Source organism: Amblyomma maculatum, chromosome 6, assembly GCF_055883805.1.
Source record: "Amblyomma maculatum isolate TAMU_Amacu chromosome 6, ASM5588380v1, whole genome shotgun sequence".
Classification (NCBI taxonomy): domain Eukaryota; kingdom Metazoa; phylum Arthropoda; class Arachnida; order Ixodida; family Ixodidae; genus Amblyomma; species Amblyomma maculatum.
Genome location: NC_139349.1, coordinates 35,619,693 through 35,641,975, shown reverse-complemented (window position 1 = coordinate 35,641,975; position 22,283 = coordinate 35,619,693). Strand labels below are relative to the sequence as shown.

Sequence of the window (22,283 nt, the reverse complement as noted above, 5' to 3'; positions counted from 1 at the left end):
TAAAAGGCAGTCATAGCACCGTCGTACGGTACGGTAGACACGGTAACTACGCGTCAACTGCAATTGTACGGCATGTGCTAGGAAAGAATGGCAACAGCTTGGCTGGAGGGCAAGTGCGCCCTCCTGACTATTGATGTGATCAACTTTATTAATAAAGTTTTCCTAAGCTATATGAAGAATGGCAACGGTAGCAACGCGTTACCTATTTGCTGTAAAGCCAGTCCGGCTACGCCACTCTACTACCAATCCAGGTACAGCAGTTTCGCCTCGCTTCACCTTCGCCGGAGAAAGGTAATATGCAAGTACCCCCAAATTAACAACATGTATATGACTGTGTCCTGACCCTGCATGAGGTCGAGAGTTGGAGTCCCAGAGAAGGTCGTGGGTTCAAGTTCCCCCACTCGCGTCATCGTTACGCCAGCCATTGGCGAGCCACCGAAGCGGCGAGTGGAAGAAACTCCTACGCAAGGTATCTCCCCTTCCCCCTTATCACCCCAGGCCCGCCGTTTCCTCGTAAGGAATCGTGGGCCAGATTTGTCCTAATTCGTGTGAAAAATGTGGCGCAACCATTCTTCATGTAGCGCTCTGGATGGCATGAACCTGCTTGTCAAGCGATAGATTCGAACGGACTTACGCGCCTTCAGCTTTCTTAGCCCTTACCTATAGCAATAATGTACCCGGATGACTTTAACCCCGCGTGCAGGTTCTGTGGCGAAACAGCCACGTATGATCACATACTATGGCAATGTAAAGAAGGACCTCCAACGGAAGATCTAGTACAAATTCCTTCTCTTGAGCGATGGGAGGCCGTTCTGGTCAGCTCGGACCCGGGCATTCAACCCTTGGCCACCGAGTGGGCCACTAAGGTCGCTGCCAGCCATGGACTGGCCATCTAGAGCGATGGCCAGTCCATGGCTGGCATTTTGACGAAATAAATGTTTTCCAATCCAAATTCAGCTGTATTCCCTAATGAATTCCCTCCACCACGTGCAACGCGCGAGCGAGCTTTTGCCTTCATCTCGGGCTTCTTCCCACCACAGAAAACAGAGTATACATCCTGGAAGTGTGGAAAAATACTCTGACGGTTAAGCCGCTCCCCAAAAACATGAATTGGGAGTATAATCAGGGGAGGCGTGAAGCCAGGGAAAAATTTATGCAAAATGACTATGGCAATAAGACAGGCACATATTACGTGGATGCAGCGGGTTCCACCGAGGGTGGCATCTGCACCATTGCTGGTGTGCACGAAGGAAGGCAGGTAAGCGGGCTCTCGATAAAAACTAACAGTTGGAGGAAGTGGCGATTGCACTGGCCGCCACCCACAGCGACGCAGCCTACATAATGTCGGACTCGTAACAGGCTTGCCGAAATTACGTGCGGGGTAGGATATAGCGCCACTCGCCCGCAGAATATTATTGGCACATACGAGAAATTCAGATTCGGCTACCAGTAAAAACGAGATCGCTCACGCGGCTGCCCGAGCATTCCTCTCCCGGGGTTCCGCTCAATCCTCCGGTTCTACCGAGGCAACCATACCAATCCCGCTCATAACTTATGCGGACATTACAAATCATTTACGCCTCTGCAAGAGGGCACTGCCGGGACGCGCCGAAGATCTCGACAGATCTGAGGAGTGCCACCTTAGACGGCTCCAAACCGGGTGTTTTCTAAATCCCGCCATACTAAAACACGTGGACCCGATATTCACGTGTAGGTGCAAATTCTGTGGGCAGTATGCTGACCTATACCACATGGTGTGGGCCTTCCAGCAAAATTGGGAGGCGGCCCTGTTCAGTTCGGACCCGAGGCCCAGCGTGCCCTGGTCCAGAGAGCTAGGGCAGCGGCGGCGGCGGCCAATAACGTTCCGGGTCTGCCACCCAGCTCCACAACCATACGCACCTCCTTTTCCCAAATCATTTCATTGTAAATGATTTCTCCTTTTCGTCGCGAGGCGTCCGTATGCTGTGCGATGTCAGCGCACATTAAAGATCCCCAGGTGGTCGAAATTACTCCGTAGTCCTCCACTACGGTTCCTCTCTTTCCACTTTCACTCCCACCTTCCTCCCTCCCTTACGGCGCGGTTGAGGTGTCCACAGAAAACAAGAACCGCGCCTTTCCCTTCCTATAAAATCAATCCTCCTCGTCGCCTTCGTACACCTAAACGATCCGAGGTGTTTCGAAACTCTCCCCTTTAAAGGGCTCGTGAGGTGGTCGTTGAGTATTCAAGTCAAATTTAAAAGCTTTGCGTCGAGCCTATAATTTATAAATAATTTGCTCATGGGACCGCTGGCAACCGATTAGGGCGACGCCTCCCTCTCCGATGACGTCTCCGAGTTTATAGTTGCGCCCTCAATGGGCGCTCCCAGTGACGCGGGCAGGGCGGGGCGCATTGTCGCGACTTTTTTCTTGCCCCGCTCTTCGGCTTGAGAGAAGCAGCATCATTTTCTATCTCCGGTATGTTCGATGCTAATGAAGTTGAAGTTTTTCGTTCCGGAGAGGGCTTATGCGGTACTTATTGCTCGAGCCCATTTTCTGTTTTGGTAAATAGCATTTTATGGGCCCTTTACAATACTCTTTACCTACTAATTATGGCCAATCATACTAGCTGGGTAAGCGCCATATTGTTGAGGAAATCACCATTTTACAGCTGATATGCCTACCATACATTCCCAACATTTTATGAATGAAAGCAGTTTTTCATTAGCTCAACCATCTAGAGGCCGCCAAGCGAAGTATGGAATGGCTTCGTGTATTGTTTATTATTATTTTTTTTGTAAACATTCCTTTAAAAAAAGTGGGTGCATGGGCTTATTTTGAGGGCAGTAGCCGAGTATACTGCTGGCTTCGCCTAGCCACAGCAGCCAGGCGTGAGTCATCACCAGGCCAAAGTCACGCGATGCACTCCATCTGTTTAATTCAAGACTAAAAAACGCTGGCTTAGGGTACCCCACGCGCTCTCTCCCGATGAGAGTGCGTGCGGAGACTACGCGCGCATCTGAAAGGACCTAGAAAATGTTTCTGGAAAATTTTTGTAGCTGTGCAGCTAACGTAGGCAGGGGAAAAAAGGGATAGGGGGGGGGGGGGGGGGGGGGGGGTACGCGCTTTTGTCACTCCGCGTTATAACAGACCTGAGCTTGAGCCAAAGTCGACCCCTCTCGCGTTTAGCAATTAACGGCCCCGCCAGTCGTCCTTTACAGGATTCGGCGTCTGGAGAAAAAAAAAATTACAAGGGTTCAACACTGCTGAACCAAATATTGAGCGAAAGCATTAGCTGCGGGTGACAGAGCGTTCTCCTTTTCTCCTTCCTCAGCCCACATATAAATCCCCGCTTTAACCAAGCCGTATGAATGTGCCTTAGTGGCCTATAGGGGTAACGTGAATGCCAGTCCTAGCAGGCTGATTCTGACATAACCGTCCCATGTGAAACGAGAGACCCAAGTTGGCAGCTCCTGCCGACCGCTTGAGTTGGTAGCCCAGATCTCACCCTAGTGTCACGTGGGGTGTGACGTCACAGCGTCACGTGGACAAGACGTGGCTACCGGCCACGCTACGCTGATTGCTTGAAACCTATAGTATTGCTTTAGCAATAAAAGGGTTGGTAAAGGTGGACAGAGGCAAGTAGTGTTTTTGTAATATAACTGGCCAAAACATCGATCCTTCACGCTACAGTTCAGCCTTCTTGGCGCCGTGATATACAACGGTGACAGAGGCCCATCTCCTTTTTTCTGTTTGGCCTTGGTAGCAGAGCCTCAGAAAGGTGACTGGAAGTAGAGCATTGCACCCAATTATTAAATCATTAGAAGCACCAGTGGAGTCACAAATCACCTGCCACAATCAGTTAATGCAAAACCATTAAAAGCACCATACTGGCATCATAAAACAACCTCAATCAACTGACTATTTCCAACAACTAGCGGATTGCAAAGTGAAGGAAAGGAAATCCTTGCTGGCAGGTGACATGGCCAAGTAATGATTGCTGGGCGGGTATTGCGACGTCACGAGACTATGGCATGGCCAAGTTTGCAGGTGCTCTGACAACTGACAATTGACTGCGTGACATCGTATGAAAGGCAGTATATGGCCTATGAAATCTAAGGTGCGACGAAATTTTGTCTGGTCAGCTAAATTCATTTCAAAATTAAAAGATTGGATTGATTGGTTTATGGGGTTCAACATACCAAGCGACTTGGGCTAGGGAAGATGGCTAAAATTAAAGGATCTCCATACAAAAAGGTTGAAGTCAAAAAAGCAGATGTTTTAGCTTCCACAAGATTGTTCAGGTCGGCAGTTCTTAAATTTCAACTTGACATGGCCTAGTCCTGACTGGCCACCAAGGTGTGCAACATCCAGAGATCATGCGACTTCATGAGAGATCACATGTGAGATCATGTGATTTTTGCCCTAAGTTCGTCATGTCGTTGTTTGAGGAATTGAACATGCGTAGCAAAGTTTTTCATTTCTACTTGACATGGGCAGCAAAAATGGCGGCCGACGAGGCTTTGTTCATGCAATGAACACTATTTCGCGGAAGTCAGTATGCGGTTTATTAAGGTGAAAGCCTTCAATGGCTCATGACTCGCCAGCGTGTCGGTCTGTGCGTGTGTCCGCAAGAAGTGTCCCATTTCTTTGCGAGATTCCGCAAGATACCGCGAGATTGCGACACCATCACGACGTCACATCCGGTCATGACGAGACGTGATGTCATGACCGATGACATCACCAGCGGATTCACACATGCGAAGCTGACCCCGCTGGCCGTCTGATCCGGGCGCCCGTGCTGTGCCTTTAGTTTGGCACGCCGCACCGCTCAGCGTACAGAAGCAGATGCAGTACATTAGGAATCAGCGGCGTTTCAAACAAAGGTCATCGCACTTTAGTGATCCAAAGTGCCCCCTAGAATTTTTTATGCTTTCATTTCATTGTCCTAAGGTCTTTTATCGCAAGTCTTAACTAATTTCTCATAGCGAGTAAGAGCCATTCTATGCAGGGCACAATTGTCTCAAGGTAGAGAAATTTTCTTTTGTGAATGCACTAATATGCAAAGGGCAAGCACCCAAACATATTGCAGAGATTACAACTGAGCTGTAAGGCATTCTATTTCTACCGTGCAGATTTTCATAGTTTTCAATGGTGATATCAGCAACTGTGGAAGGCCAAGGCCCTTTGAAAGTGGCCATGAGACAAGGGTAAAATTGGGAGCCATGACAATATCAGCAATATGGTGCTAGCAGTTACCAAAAAACAGAAAAGGTAGGAAGAAGCATAAGACAAAACTAAATTCGCACCTTTTATGAATCGTTCACATAAACGAGCAAAGACAGAACAGGTACAGTAAAATGCATGAAATTTGCTCTTCAAATATATTCTTCACACAGAAAAAAAGAATGAATTATGTCAGACAAAAAGTGAGAATACTCTCGTACACAAGAGGCAGAAAAGCTTTGATTCTGAGAAAAAAAAAAAAGATGAAGCAATTCGAGCAGCACCCACTGTGGCACGACTACACATGCTGCTGAAAGGTTAAGAGCTTGTGCAAGTATTATTGCTCAGGAAGTAACACATTAAAATAAAAGCACAAAATCTAGCTCGTCTCATAAGGCACACCCAAGCTTCTTGATGACATCCCATTTCCCATATTTACATAATGACACACAGTCCACACACAACATTAACAATTCCGAGATACTTATAATGCTCCAACAGACTTCGAGAGAGAATACCTGCAGCACCCAGGAATAAAAAATGTGGCTTGAAACCATACTCATTTTTCCACGAGCTTTCTATGCTCCCAACCTTAGCCTAAAGAGGCACTTGCAAAGAGACAACACATCGTAAAACTATATGGAAGGCACTTGCTTCAACATCCATATAAGAGCACTGGCATTAGAATGACAGCACTTGGCTAACAGCTACGACAGTTGCAGTTAAAAACCTAAGGAAAAACACTGCAGGGACAATTGTGGCGGAATGTAAAACTTGTTGGCAATGAATAGCCTACACCACCAGGTGCTTTCAGCTGCTCCAGATAAAGAACTACTATCAAAATAAACGCCACTTGGCTTCACAGTGCTTTTGCACTAATGCGTTTTGTCACTCTACGCACAATGACGACAGTGTGATGGTGGGGCACCATTTGAACACGCTGTCCCTGAAAAATCTCCACCAGATGAACCCAACGGAATGGTTCAACTGCTCAGTATACATGGCAGCATTTTTTTTTCTTTGAACAATGTATGGAGAAATCAAGGCTGTCAAGTGCCCATCAGGTTGCAGCCATAATTAGTTTTCAGAAGCATTTTTTTCCCTTCACAAGCAACCTACCAGACCTTACATTAGGGCAACAAATGAAAGGATGCCGCAGACCAGAAAATTAGCAAAAATATTCAACAGCACAAGAAACGGTATCATTTAGTAGTGTGAACATCAATAACAGACCGGAGCTATTGCTCAGGGAATACAAGGCACAGCACCAACAGACTACATTTCCACCTCCTAGCAAAAAACACTAGGGGAAACCAACCAGTGACTAAGGCTGTAGCTGATTGACGGTCTGTCTAGTACAGCTCAAGCCAGTGGTTCTCAGCAATGGATGTGTCGGGGACCCCTGTGAACCAGTGGAAGTGATGGGGGACCTTTTGAACCAGGGGAGAGAGAGAGAGAGAGAGAGAGAGAGAGAGAGAGAGAGAGAGAGAGAGAGAGAGAGAGAGAGAGAGGGTCTTCTTGGACTACTGTTGGACTGTCGGTGCAGTTTCGGGAGCAGCTCATAGACTAGGATTGAGTTAAGGCTCAAGTGACCTCTAAAAAGCGCTTACTTGATAAGCCAGCCCGCCACAGCCTGCAGAGGATGCGGACGCTGGTATGCACGTCGCTAGAAGCAGTATACATGCCGCTTGAAGGGGTTCTACTCTTCCCAACACTGCTTCGCCCATTTGTCGGACACCCGAGGTGCTTTGCTTTGTAGCACAGCCCAGCAGCGCAGCCAGAGCTCGAGTTTCACTGATGCTGGCATCAACAAATGCCATAGACTCTCTCTCGCGTGCGCTCCCCATTTCCATACTCTTGTTGCGTTTATTTCACTTTGAGAAACTGAAGTCTGCTTTGAAGCTCCGTGATTTTAAGCCTTACAAAACTGTGTGTAGCTAGGCCAGACCTACTATGCGACCTTCCTTTTTTTTTTTTAGTGCGTAGCACTACTAGCCGCAATCACGAATTTCGCCGATGTCTACCCGAAGCCGCTCACTCTCTCTCTCTTCGTGAACTAGGTGGCGACGCGCATCGCGCGGATCAGCATTGAGGAGACTTGAGGTTCTTGTTAATGGGGAGGGGGGATAAGGAATCTGAAGAATTAGGGGCACTGCCCTATAACTGTCTCCTAGTAGAATTTAGGGACCACCGCAACGGGGCTGTGCAGGGGAAGGGGAAGAAGAGATAAACAGAGGGGGGTGGAGGGAGGCATGGGCAAAGGGCAGATAGGGGGGGGGGGGGGAGATGGCGCGGCGACGCCGGAAGGACGCGCCTGCGTTTTTTAGAGTCTGCAGCATTGAGGAGGCGGAGCGGCCGCACAGCTGCAGCAGAAGCCGCTCTCTCTCTATCCACCTGTCTCCCAGTGAGAGAGGGGTGTGTCAGTTGCGGACGTGGCGGTCGTCACTGGGCAGCGTTGCACAGTGAGCAGTCGTGTGTCGCTCGCACGTCCTCAACTTCGGCATCTCTCCCCTCGCATCAGTCACTCCTTAGCCTTCACGGACAGCAGACGTGCACGCGTGGTGCTCCCCGGACCTCGGCTCCGAGGCGCTCACCGCATCGTGAAGCATCTTGTGCTTCCCTCCGCGCCTTAACTGGCGCTCGCCTTCTAGTGCGTTTCCCTCTCTCTTCTCTCTGTCTCTTCCCCTATGATCCCATCCCAGACCTTTCAGCCGCAGAACAGTGCATTGTAAAGAGGTACAGCCTCGTCCACTTCTAGCTATAACACTGTCACTGCTTTCAAAGCATCACTGCATTCAACCAAGCCATGCTGTAAAGCTAAGTGGCAGACCATGTGAAGCTGCGCGTCCGGGTCCCTCTGTGCATGCATCGCTTTACATCGATATGTGCCTGTGTCTGAAGCAATGTTGCTTTGAAAACAGTGACCATGTTATAGCTAGAAGTGGATGACCCTGTACATTGTGCCAGTTTTTGTTCCTTTCTGAAGATGGTGTAAGGAAAGGCGTTTGCTTCACGTCGCATTGGATGAAGCCGGGTCGTCTGGCACTGCGGCGAAGGTTCGCCATGCTTGACGTGCTAAGTACAACGGTTAAGCAGTGCTACGCATCTACTTCGTATGTAAATCGTCCGTAATATATATATATATATTTTTTTGTGGGAATGGGTTTCGCGGATCCCCTGGAGTCCGCGCACCCCTGTTTGAGAAACACTGGCTTAAGTTAGTGCCCTCAACACTACTCAACATTAGCCATTAAGGCATTTCACAATAAAATATGCACCGCCTCTGAGTCACCTGTAACAATTTCTGCTTATGCGAGCAACAGCATGCGTGCACACTTAGTGTTCCTCCGCAATTTACACTGCCGAGCTTTTTGGTTTCCAATACCACACCTCTAGGTTTATAGGAAACATGGCAGCAGTACTTTCTTGTGCAAAAACTTAAGATTGAAAACAGCGTTGTATAAGGTTGATGATTCCACCATAGAGGCACATATTAGAGATACAGTTCATGAAAATCAGTGCTTGGTATGCGGCTTCTATAAATATGACTTAATTTTCCCCTATGAGTTGGCAGTGAGTGACATAAGTGCAGTCATTAAACCTAACCGGGATTACAAATAAACTGCACAAGCACTCACATTTGGGCGTCTTGTTCCTACCAGCCTGGACAGGTGCAAGATTCCTTAGGGAACTGGAAGACCTTTCAGTTGCATTCGGCTCGCACACAGCATTACTCTGTATCAAGCTGTGTCCACGAGCCAAAAAGTAGGCTGTCATCTCAAGTACCTCACTGTAACCTCAAGTAACACAAATGGTAATGCAAACCAACAGCAGCTTTTGTGATAGCCCTCTCACACCTGCAGTTCAGCAAGTTTTCGGAAGCAGTGATACTGAAGGCAGTAAAAAAGGAGACAGAGAGATGGCAGCACTTTGACGTTTGGGCTGTCTGCTGTCACCTGGGTCCTCATTAAGAGTGTTTCATTATCAAAAGTGTCGCTACCCCCCTAACGTCGAGTCATCCGATTGGTGGAAATGGCAGAATCTGAAGTGGTAGTCACCATCAGAGGATTCAACATCAAGGAGACAGGGACACTTCTGATAAAGACAAACTCTGAATGCGGACTCTGGATGAGCAACAAGTTGTTGGCCTTCCTTCATATGCATCCCCTGAGGCCTGGCACTTGCCCATGATGTTCTCGATTAAATCAATCCACCCTATTGCCCTACAGCGAGGCTAAGAAGATAATCCTGAGCTTAAATGTCTAGCTGTCTGGATTGCCCAAGTTTGTCTGAGCAGGAGCATCGTGCAATGAGAAAATGAATACAAGTGAAGGCAGAAAGGTATATGTTGAAAAAAAGAATATATGATGAAAGTCCAATGAGGGTGCATGAACACAAATCTGTTGCAAATGGCATCCTAGCTGATGTGACAAGCTGGTTTGTAGCAGACCGACTTCAATGTAATGACCCCATGAGACCTTAAAGGCATTTCGCCGAGCAAAATGAGCAGGTCGGTAGGTGGAACATTTGGCAGAGCATGGTTTGGAGGAAAGCTATCACGCTGGAACTGACTTGAGTAACAATGCCCGATTTGCATAAACAGTATCGAGAGAGGCCATTTTGCAGTTATAGCCACTTTAGTTCAAACGTGTCTGCAAAAGTTCCCAGTGGCTAAACAAACCCCACAGCACAGGAGGGGTCACATCTAACCCACAAAATGCCAACACGAACTAGAACTGTATAAAACGCGTAGGACTCCCAAATATCTGCAGTGCATTACTAACAAAAATTTCTTGTCATAAACCTCTGGTTATCGCTTCATGGTCCCTTTATAGGATAGCCCCTGAATACATCTCTATGATGAAGTATGCAAGCTCTTTGCTCCGAGCGAAATGTTCACACCGTTTGCTGTCATGCACCCTCACAGAAGTGATCAGCCAACAGAGGCAGCAGGCCACAACTACTGAGAAACTAGGACTTTGCCAGACGAAGCACGTGCAAGATGACCTCGTCAACAGTCTGGTTGTTGAGCAGAGTCTTCACGGCATTGTCGTCAATGACCACCGTGAAGAGCAGCTTGGAGTTCTCGCGCAGCCGGTCCATGTAGTTGTAATCATCCGGGCTGGCTGGGCTGTGGCCACAGCGGCGAATGACTGCTTCCAACAGCTCATCCACAGGTTTATCTGGGTATCCAAATCCCTTCAGCGTCGGTTCATCCACAAGCAGGCCCAGCAGCTCACGGATACTCTCGCACAGAGCCTAAGGAAAAAGATGGCAGTGAGCAGAAGCTGTTTTTTTTTTTGTACAAGAAACCAACACGCAGCTTAACGCCTTTTGAAGTACAGACACACTGGGGGGAGAACGCGCGTGGCACGCCACCAGCGGGAGGACACCCGAGTGGCACAGAGGCCCCATCGGTCCCGCGCGGCAGTCGCCACAGAGGTCATGTGACAGCGCTTATCTCGAATTGTGTCCGACTGGGCGAGCAGCTCTGACATTTTTTTTCGGCCAGCAGGCCGCATTTAAGGTTCTCGTCCCTAGTCATTTACCGCGATGATCGTGTTTACGCCGCAGCACACCGCTCGAGCAGACTAAACAAGTGTACTGACCTGTGTACATTTTTGCCGGCGTTAATGTTCGGCGGGCACTCAGATCCAGTATGAAAACCACTAACCTGCAAGATTGAATGGTTTGCTGATGATTGCTGGTCGGACGATTTTCGCGTAAAAGGGGAATAACCGAACAGTCTTGAGAAAGTGTTTCATAAGTTGTCTTACAGAGGCTGAGCCTTCAATGTGGAGACATAAAAAGAGAATGCTTGCTTTGTCGCGGCTGGCACAGAACGCTTGATCGTGGTCTCGCTGCCGCTGGAAGTTGACTTCGGTAGTAACCACGAGATGGCGACACTGACGCTCATGTTGCTGAGCCGGACTTCTCTCATTGGCTCTCCCGATTCGTGGCCTGCCGCAATGCCGCGAGCGTTTTCCTTTCAGTGTGTGCGTATCCTTAGAACAACACCAGTGGTTCCAAAACTGAGTGCTGCAAAACCTCAAGCTTCTTTGGGGTGCCTTTTTTTTTGGAGTAACTGAGCAACAATTTGTCATGCACATTTGAACTCCCTAAGCTTTCCTATACACACTTCATTTTCAGGCTAATTACGCCACAACTGCTCATACTAGAGCACTGCATGAGCCTCACTCAGTTTGGGGCCCGAGTCTGGCCCAGGCCCACGACTTCAAGCTCGGGCGTCTTCACTATTGACACCTAGACACATGAAGTTCCTCAGCACTTTCTGATAGCTAATGGTGGTCTAGTAAAGAGGCAGAAAGAGTTCAATATACTACAGAACATATACACATGTATAACAGACGTCTGCTTCACAGACCACCTCATTATGGATTGCTTCCGATGTGCCATGACACATGCCTCTAACTGTAGTCTCCACACACTGACCAACCAACAATGCATTACCAGTCATTGCGTGTCTGGCCAACAGGGTGTTAAATGGCACATCTGCTTGCGGAATGCATTTAATAGTCTTTGGCACTTTCAAATTGCGTGCCAATCCCATCCTATGCCCTTTTTTGGCTCTACTTTCGGTTGCGTGACGTCAGTAATTGTCCATCAAAGGTGGAATCACATTTTTAGAGAAAGCGTACAAATACGGTGCCGACAGCTGCTGTACAAAGCTGCAAAAGGTGGCACTAAGTGTCAGTTCACTTTTAAGCAATTTTCTGGCTTATAAAAAAAATATGTTCAGTAAAAATGACATGCTAATCGCGTCACACCAACTTATCAGTCTAGCAATAATAACTGAGTGTTTGTTATTACTGCAGCCGTTATAAGTGGGCTTGATGGTAATACAGTCGATAACAGATTTTCCGGACTCTCCAGGGACCACGGACTTTTATAGTATAAAATCACTTTACATAAACTTCAGATTGCCACTACGGTAGAGGAAGGGGTCAACAGTTTTGCGCTCATTCGTATGCTTGGCGGTCTCGCTGTGCAATGTTTACACAGATGATGGGCAGAAATCAGTTTCCGATGGCTGTATTGCTATCGGAACATCGCAGGTGAACGCACTGACAAAGTCCAGGGGCAAAAGCGAACCTGCCACCGTGGGTTTGAACCACCATGGCCTGAGAATGTTTTATTGCGTAGTCCTTGAAGTCCATACAGTTGAGCATGCTCAAAACACAGGGCGGCCGTCTATGAAGAGGCTACACTGCTACTGCATTGCACTGCAAAAAAGGGCTCCCGCTTCTAAACGTGATCCTTTCTAGCTTGACCCTTGCTCTACTTTCCACTACGCATATTATATGGAGGCTTAGCGGTGTTGCGGCAAATGCAAATGATGTCCGAAATGTTGAACAATCAGTCACAAGGCATCCGCAATTTCGGCTGCGCATAAGAAATGGCTTTACGAAGCATGCCGCAGTGCCATAAAAATTCAGAATAATAAAGTATGTCCAAAAAAATGGGGAGTCCAAATTTCAGTCTCCAAGAGCATAAAAACGATTTACATCGGCATTGAAACTATGTGCAAGCGCACAACACTTTGTAGCTCTCAGCATCTGGCTACCTGCCACAAATTAGGACATGGCTGTGATGTCCTTGATGTGATTCTAAAACTCAGAGTGAGTGCCTATTTTGCTCATCAGAAACCATGTAGCCACGAACAGTAGCCATTTTTTAAAAACAAAGTGCAAGCTTATTACCTGTTCAGACAGGATCCGAGCCACAGTTCCAGCAGGGGCACCGGCCTTGGCCCCTCCCTCAGTGTTAGTGGTCCCGCCCGGCGTGGCGACCGGGGTCGGGGCAAAGCGGTCGTCCTCCTCATCAAGAAGGATGCGGTCGAGCAGGTCACGGTGGCGCTTGCGCATGTGGCGCATCAGGCAGTCTTTGCGGATGAATGCGCGGCCACACTCGTGGCATGAACGCGGCTCCTCCTTGGTGTGAGTGACCATGTGAATCTTGAGGGAGGGCTTGATGGCAAAGCGCTTGTGGCATGTTGGGCACTGGAAGGGCTTCTCGCCTGTGTGCAGCACCGAGTGGCGCGTCAGGTCCTCCCGCCGCGTGAAGCCCTTGCCGCAGTCGTCGCACACGTGTGGCTTCTCCTTCAGGTGCAGGTACTTCATGTGCAGGTCAAGGCGGGCCTTGCGGTTGAACACCTGCGCGCAACAGCGGGAGGGGCGCAGCAAGCCCCAACATCAGGAACAGCTCCACATGTATCAAGGCGGGTTATTTTCACAAGGCTATCAGAATGGCTCTACAAAGTAAAACAGCTGACACAGATTAGAACATTCAGAACATACAGAAACATAACTGCAATACCTGCACAAATGACAGCCTCAGTGTGGAGCTCCACACGACATGCAGACATCACGGGTACAAAATGAAATGAAGCTCGTCAGTTGTCAGTACTCTGTATAACAGGTAGAGCTGCTTCGCGGCAAGATGCGCTTCGGTTACATGGAACACAAAGATCAACTGGTCAGCAGCATGCCAAAAATTTATGGGCCGATGTGATGGCCAGCAGATTAGCATTGGCCCCCCCTCCGATATCACAGTAGACTAAATTTTCCCCTTAGAAACCAGAACTGGAATATCACCAATTATTTATCCCGTATCTGTGCAATTAATATTCCACCAAGAGAACTGAACTATTTGCTACTTAGCACATTGTAGAAATTTGAAACTCCAGTATTTTTTGTCAGCGAACAAGAGATAAGCGGGTAAAATACAGTGCACAGCGAGCACACAGCCTCTGCACAGCAGATATGGATACAAAAGTAATAAAAGTTGACACACACTTCACCTGGAAAACAAATCCAGCCAGCCAGGTGAATATTAGAGACCTTGTCCACTAGGCTATGCCTGAGACAGCTTAGCTTATTTCTTGAGTTTTCTCACCAGTTCTCCACAACCTATCTTGGCAAATTAACAACACATTATGGTCTAAAGGCCGAGCCAGGAATTGCAGTCTTGCAGCGACCTTTATGCAGTTTAAAACGTAAAAGAACTTGCATATATATAGAAAACGAATTCATTTAGCTTTGTCACGATAGTCGTCTAAAACAGTGGTGTTCTTAAATGCTATTGTGTCGAAGTGGATTTGCACTGGTACAGGGACCTCACCTTGTCACAGACTGAGCACTTGAAGCCGTTCATGCCCGTGTGATGGAAGAGATGTGCTTTAAGGCCGCCTCCCTGGATGAACTCCTTGCCGCAATAAGGGCACTTGTGTGGCCGGATGCCCGTGTGGATTCGCGTGTGCCGATTGAGCGTGCCCTTGAGGGAGAAGCGCATGCCGCACTCGGCGCACGCATAAGGCTTCTCACCGGTGTGGATGCGGCGATGCTTGTTGAGAGCAGTCACCGAGGGGAAGCCCTTGCTGCAGAAGTCACAGGAGAAGGGGCGCTCACCAGTGTGCACTCTGATGTGGATCTTGAGGAGTGAGATGCCGTGGAATGTCTTGCCGCAGTGCTCACACTTGTACTTCTTGCGCCGCGTCACCTCCCCCGCGTGAGCCCGCAAGTGCTCCCGAAGGTTGTCCTGAAGAATGAGAGGGTGACGGTCGCTCCTCTACATGGCCTACCAAGGCAAAGCGAGCTCATGCTGGTGACATAAGACCTCTCACCACATTAGCCAAACCAGTTTCCCTAAGGGACTCGCGGGCCGGGCAGTTCTTTTCGCATCGTATGAACGTCAACACCTGATGCCAACAATGAAATAAGTTCGCTACGCAAACAATTTAACCTAGCTAAATTTGAAACACCTGCAGGAAGCTGCATGTCCACTATGAAGGACATCATAGAAAAGGGCTCAGGATTACAATTTCGATCACTTGGTCCCACATTCTAACTTCAGTCAGAATGTCAGAAGACTGCGAGATCAACTAGCCTAAATGTCAGATGCAGATAGCGAGCATGGCTGTAACAGTGAGTGTAGGAAGCAGTTGAGACCAATCCGCAAGTAGCACCACACAAGGAGCGGTGGCACTTTGCTAACAAGCAGATAAAGAAGACATCAGCCAAATCACTAGTTCCACGACAATGGCTTATTTAAATGAGCGTTATAAGGTGCCAGATACCGTTAAGCCTGAACAAATAAAAACAATATTAGGCTTGTTTGAACAGTGCGGCATTTTTCACATTTGTTTCAAGAAAAAACAATGGAGAAGAAAATCTGTGGCGTGAACTCACTCACTACACTAGTCATGCTCATACAGTGCTGTAGTGAAAAAACAAGGCTCTGTGATGACCTCTGGACATAAAACGACCTGTATTTGCTGCCCGCAACGCTGCTAAACACCAATCTTTGCTGCGATTGGACATCTAAGCAGACAGCAGCTGTGTTTCGAATACATTTTATGCTAGCGCAGCAAGAGCTACAAAACAATAAAACCTCGCTGATACATTTGAAAAAAAAAATGCTAAAAAAATTAACGATAATATTATCCGGGAAAACATATCCAACTGTGTGATAATGAAACATTTAACGGCTGAACGAGGCACAAAGGCATTTAAAATTGAAACTTTCACCGCATAAAAGTGTAGATTATCATGTATAGACGTAAAGTATGCACGCTCCTCAATTAGCTCTCGCAGAGTTCAGTCTGCAGACATATTATCCTAAGCACGGAAGAATTTTAGTAACAACTTTGGTTCGTAGAAGGTATTGAGCGGGGACTGTTTCCTTGGTTGTTTTAGTATGCTTCACCCTGTTACACCAGTAACATGTGGATAAGCCATCACAACAGCTTACAGTCGCTGCACTGTTGCTTATGCTCCGTCCGCCCGAACCAGCCCGCGCCTATGCAAGCTAACAGTTGTAGTCATCAAATGGTTCACTGCTATGCCCCTAAGGCACCGCAAAGGGGCCACCACGTTGCTCCTCATAAAGTCTTGTTTCCGCGGGAATGGGCGCCTCATACGTTACCTCGTCTGTTTTCTTTGACGCTTCGCTCCTTTGCACCTAAGTATTGCAGGTATTAACCAGGAAATCGTATTATCTGGGAGAAAACAGTGTAACTCTAGGGGAGATGTTTTACTGCGCGAGACTGAGCGTGTATGAACCAGGTACATATCAATGAGGTTCTACTGCACCATTGAGGAGTTTATTCTTTCCGAAGCGCATAAACAAAAGGCGTAGACTTATGTCATGTACGTGTTAGCAGGCATCGCAAACAAAATGTTCAGAATGTCACTTTGGTGCAAAGCACACATGTAGTCACTGCCACCTGAACAGTGCTGGTGACGACACTTGACACGCCCAAGGTCAGTCCAAGGAGGTAATCACATGGAGTTAAGCACAGGTAACCAGCAAGCTGTGAAGAACTAGTGTGTGAAAGATCCTTCAACAAACTAAAAGCGGCAGCAGTCAAAGAAGAAAGAAGGGGAGGAGAACAGAAAGGAGAAAAGAGCAGAGCCCCTTCCAGTGGCCTAGCCACCGGCTGGGCTAATCCGGGCCCCCCCTCGCCGACCCTCTCCGCCTGACCGGGGGCGTCTGCACCGGCTCCTCTCTCCTCCTCTAGCACCCAGTGACTTTTGACAATGTGTTTTGCCTTAGTCTCAGTTGTTAGTACCTCTCGTCCCGTGAAATGTTTGGTTTGGTTTGGTTTGTGGGGTAACATCCCAAAGCGACTCAGGGTATAAGATGCCGTAGTAGAGGACTCCGGAAATTTCGACCACCTGGGATTCTTTAACGTGCACTGACATCGCACAGTACACGGGCGCCTTGCTTTTCGCCTCCATCGAAAAGCGACCGCTGAGGCAGGAATTCGATTCCGTGTCCTTGGGAACAGTAGTCAAGCGCCGTAACCACTGCACCATCCCGGCGGGGTCCCCGTGAAATGTGTACTGACAAATATATGTGCTGCTAGCTTAGTCGGTCTCGTCGTGTATTTTATTTGGTGCCACCTAAGACGCCCTCCGAAGAAGGTGGTAATTATGTCTTAAGAACTTTCCTCACACAAACTTAGCACGCAATCACCACACTGTGACTTTTGACAGCCTGAAGGCCTGCTCTGGCACATCAAACATGGTGTTGTAGTGCCCCAGCTGATAATGGCACATTCGCATTCATACTGCCAGGCAGTGCATTAACAGCTAATGCCAGATACTCTAACAGCTCGTGATGGATCAGAGCAGTCGCAAACCATCAAATCTCAATAGGCTGGCTTCCGTTCACCATAGCGTCCAGTGTACGCTTTGCTATTATGTTACCTATGTCACGTCAAGGCCCACTTTCTTCAAAGCTTTTCACCGCAGCCGAGCCAACACATCCACTTCTGTCCTTTGAGCCAAGCGGGTTGTGCGATGTAATCCATAAAGGACAGTGAACTATGAGGCCAGAGCACACTGACACTGCACAGCACACATTTCTGCACTCGCTCTAAAACACAGCTGCAGTTCGAGAAATTTGGTTGTGTGACCTTGGGCTTGGTGTGGTAGCCAAACATCAGTCGCCGAGCCACTGGAGTGGGCCGTATCACAATGAACTAATGAAGGAATGGTCAAACAAGCAAATCAGAAGACCAAAGGAAGAGTTCACGGCGACAGAAATGAACTGCCATCGCTCACCTTGCGGGAATAGACCTTTCCGCACACCTCGCAGGGGTGAGCAGGTGGTGGGCCACCAGAGCAGGAGGTCATCTGCAGGTGGCGCTGCAGGTAGTACTTCTTGGTGAACTGCTTGCTGCAGACAGGGCAGTCCAGCTCATTGGCGCCGACGCCAATGACAGCCGCCGCTCTCTTCCTGCGCTTCATCTGCTGCATCCGCTGCTCAGCCTTGACCGCCTTGATAACATTCGCAACTGCACTTGAGCTCTTGTCATTGGCAGCTTCTTTTCCTTTTGGTGCAGACTCCCCATTTGTCTGGTGAGCACCTTCATTTTCACCTTCCTGTAAGAGCCCACCGCCAGGGGGGTGGCACAAGTCAGGAGGAGATGCTGCTAAAAAGTTTTTTTTTTCTTTTGTCTTTCCACATAATTTCTTCTTCAAAGCACGAACTAGAATTCAGAGCCTAAAAAAACAATCAGGGAGTCCTAAACGAGCGCTTACCAGCTTGCAGCCCTTGTTATAGCATCCCAGTCATATAATGTTAAATAAAGGTCATTTTATGCAATAGCCTTCTTGAAGTACAGAATAAATAGCCCTAGAAAACCAGCTCGAGCCTGCTCCCAATGATATAGCCAAATCCTAAACACTTAAGTGTTAATGCTGAATGTTCTGCCAAAATTTTATGCATCCTGTGATGCGAAGCTGAAAAGAGGCCACTTTTGGTGCCACCAAAATGTCTTTTTCTCGAGACTAACTCAGCAAAACATCAGATTCATCAACACAAATGAACCTGAAAGCAAATGAACAGCCAAGTGGTTTTCATTGCAACTGCCTTAAAGGAGCCCTAAAACACCTTCTGGTCTGTTACCAGAAATGTCCTGAAACCTCAAAGTGCCTTATGAATAAAGCAGTCAATGTTATGTGTGAAACAAAACCAACAAAGAGATAAATAGCATTAAAAAGTTCCTTGACATTTCTCTTCGCTTGTTCTAATCTCTCCATTTCCCTTGAACTTGGAATTCATAGGTGACGTCACTCTCAACTATTAGTGCATTGTTGCATACCTATGACGGTTATCACAACACTCTCGGTATGTGATAAACACGTAAAAGTTACGTGAAAGCTAGAAGGTTGTTACAAGGAAGTTGTTGCAGAGCATACCTAGGAGTTGGACTTTTCAGTTTAAATCAACCAGTACTGATTAAAGTACATTGAACTCAGTCTTTAATACTTCGTTTTAAAGTAAAAAGGTCAATATTCTCGCCATGAAGAGGCAATAGCAGCCTGTTGAACACTAGCTACGCTCATTCAAAGTTGAAAATGAGCCGAATAAGAAAGCCATGGGCGTAATACGGTGGCAGTATCGTTAGATAAGCAGAACACCAGATTACATGCCTTTACAAGCTGGGAAGCACTACCTCTTCACCCCCTCAATGCTATAAGCACTGTTTATTCACTATCACCGCCACGTTTAGTGCAGTTAGTCTGTTAAGTACGGGTCTATCAACTGCATGTGAACGCTGACACAAAATCGTGCATAAGCATCACGAGAAAGTATCACATTCTAGCTACTGCGAGGTTTCAATGTTGTTTCCATCGCTGCCATCAACAAGCAGCCCATACAATTTCTCCCTTGCCCTCTCGATCAACCCAGGGCGACAACTAAAAGATAAGATGTCACCTTAGTTCTTAGGAAACTACCCCTGGAATTTTTTATATGCTAGCTAACTCATTTATTAGACCACCAAAAACTCAACAGATTCATTCCTCGAAAATAATACTTGCCAAAAAAAAAAGCCTGAAATAAACAAAAAAGTCCAGTTCCTAAGCATGCCTTATCAGGACTGGTAACGCTGCAAAGGAGCATGGGAGTGGGGGCTCAATCAGACACCAGTCACTAGTGCTGCAAAAAGTACACTCCTTAAAAAACTTGTAGGCTACTATTGCTCATCTCTAGTCATTTTGTTCCAAAGAAATCTGTTACTGACCAATGGCAGATGCACAGATACAGAGCACCGACGTCACACAGCATCTGCTTAACTTAAACAATAACCAGCTGTAGGAAATGAGAGAACTTATTCTGGTCTATATCTGCGATTGGTGCACACAGACTAAAGACTGCACAATTTGGGGAAAATGTTTACAGCTTTGTACCCTATCTACTAAACAGCTTGCCACATTCAAGCAGTGATTCAAGACCCCTTTAGAGGTTTTTTACTTGCCTCAAGAGCTCTAGACTACAGGGGGCAGTGAGCTTTAAATTAATGCCTTTCTGGCCTCAGATTGTCTTTCTTTACACTCATTCAAATCACAGTTGTGACTTTCGCCTATATCTTGAACGCAATAAACTGTATTCAACTTCCAGACAGCTGAAAGGTGCAGGTGACATGATACACGATTACAGAGCATATTACATGAGCAAACAGAGCTGCTGAATCAGCATCACACATGGAAAAAAATATACCAATTAACACCTAAACATTGGTATTGCAACAGTGATTTCAACAGGAGTGGTAGTTCAGTGTATTGTGTTCTCTAGATACAACTGTGAGACAAAAATACATATTTGCTGCTTTCCACCAGTCATAATTAATGCAAATCGTATTTGTAAGCATGGAATTGCGTGTGCTTTAGCTCCCACAGTCACAAAAACTTGTTCCCCTACCCCTTTACCAACCTTGCCCACTTAATATGGTCCAAACAACATATTCAGTCAAACAGAGCTAGCTGGCAAATTTGCAAACACGGCTGCTTAGTGGTAGTATTGCATGAAAAGGAATAAGCACCTAGCATTATAGGTAAACTATTAATAGCATCCTGTTCTATAGTTCAGAGGAGACACCACCTTCAAAACATGACTAATAATTAACTACTCTGCCTCCCGCTGCAAATATTCTCAACAGTATTTAACCGCTTCTGCTGTACAACCAAACATACATCACTGTTTATTCAAAAGCAAGGCACACATGAACAAATACTGACAAACAAAGCATCGCAGAAATAAAACCAGCAACAATACTTAAGATGTGAACATTATCACCAGGAGTGTGAAAAAGAAGGAAAAAGGAAGGCACAACACTCCATGCACAGTCACTGTTGGCAATTTGAATTCTGAAAGCAACACAAAAAGAAAGACAGGTGCGGACAACCCAACAAAGCAGCTGTCTAAAGCAGCAGAAAATCACTGTATTGTACAAGCAGTGTGGAAGAAAGGAGCAGATGCAGCCTTCAGCACAAGACAGCACAGACAAACAACAAACAAAGGTGAGTTATTAAGCACAAAAACTACAATGCTGTAGACACACAGCTCGTATTGTTAAACCGATGCCTAGCAAACCGTAGTACCTTACTGATGATTAAGGGAGAAAATATGCGAGAATATCAGCTTTTCTTGGTCTCACACAATGCAGAATATCCGCTGCTACTCTCAAAGTCAACAAGAGTACTGAGATTTTTCTAATACTGCTTGGGTTTTGGCAACCTAGTGTTTGACCCTCGACATGTAATCACAGTGGTCTGCGTGCTGCTTCGAGCCAAACGTCACACAGCCATCCCCTAAAGCCAACAGCTAAGTAAGCACATGACTAGACTGCTGTCTATTTCACAGAAATAACCACCCATCCTACTCAAAAGCCACTCACATTTCCAAGTTCTGTTCTCAAATTAGGGCAGGTTTAGTTGAGGACAAACCTGATGAAGTGATCCAATTAATTATGCTGCATTAAATTAGTCCAATTCTGAGTGGCTGGCAACAACTTCATTCAAGGAAAATATCTTTCGTTTTCACCCCCTTCCCCTTTAAAAGAACCAGAAAACTCATTTAGAGAGAACCGATTAGATAAATGACACGACGGACAAACTTGTAGTGCTAGAATGTATTAAACTTCACAGTGTGACCTGGCCAGGACAAGCCTGCTTATTAAAATAGTACAATACAGTCCGTTCCAAACTGCATAAGATTGCTTCTGTACTACACTTACTGCACTAACTACGGCATGCCACATTGGTAAAGCTAAGCAGGTTCTTTATGACTCCAATTAAGGAGCTAACAGGAAGTTTTTTTGCCATCACTCTCCTAGATACTTAAAAGGTGAATAACACACATACTGAGTTCCTCTCAGTGGAAAGGGCAGCATTGATTAACAAAGTTGCGCCTCAAGCATGCAGCCAGGAATAAAAAATTGCATTATTACTGGTAGGGCTCGAATGAAATCCTCAACCAAATGACGCGAGGTGAAAGCCTGACGAAAAAAAAAAAAAAAGCAAACACTTTGTGCGGCACTCAGATAGTCCCTAAAAAAAAATTGCTAAACAAGACTTAAGTTTATTCACCACTAGGTCTAATTATACAATACTATAATATATTATAGTTATTCTGTAGTACTATATTAAAAAATAAACAAAAAAGAAAGCCTGCTAGCTTTACCAATGCTTCATGTCTCACGCATGCAATATGTAACCAAGTATAAAAAAAAAAAAAGGCACAGCTGCACAGTTGACAAAACAAAAAAGAAA

At 46.7% G+C, this 22,283-nt stretch overlaps 1 protein-coding gene across 3 annotated transcripts in view; it reads right to left on the bottom strand.

Annotated features, from left to right (window-relative positions):
• Positions 1-5,274: 5,274 nt before the first annotated feature.
• LOC146185500 (uncharacterized) overlaps positions 5,275-22,283 on the bottom strand; it is a 28,874-nt gene continuing 11,865 nt past the window's right edge. For all 3 annotated transcript variants that reach the window (XM_084606447.1, XM_084606448.1, XM_084606449.1), the window contains exons 5-8: positions 17,790-18,106; positions 14,344-14,760; positions 12,924-13,376; positions 5,275-10,461 (exon numbers count right to left, since the gene is read on the bottom strand). In XM_084606447.1, coding sequence (XP_084462573.1) covers positions 10,174-10,461; positions 12,924-13,376; positions 14,344-14,760; positions 17,790-18,106 — 1,475 coding nt within the window. In that variant the 3' untranslated portion in view covers positions 5,275-10,173. The remainder of the gene's footprint in view (positions 10,462-12,923; positions 13,377-14,343; positions 14,761-17,789; positions 18,107-22,283) is intronic.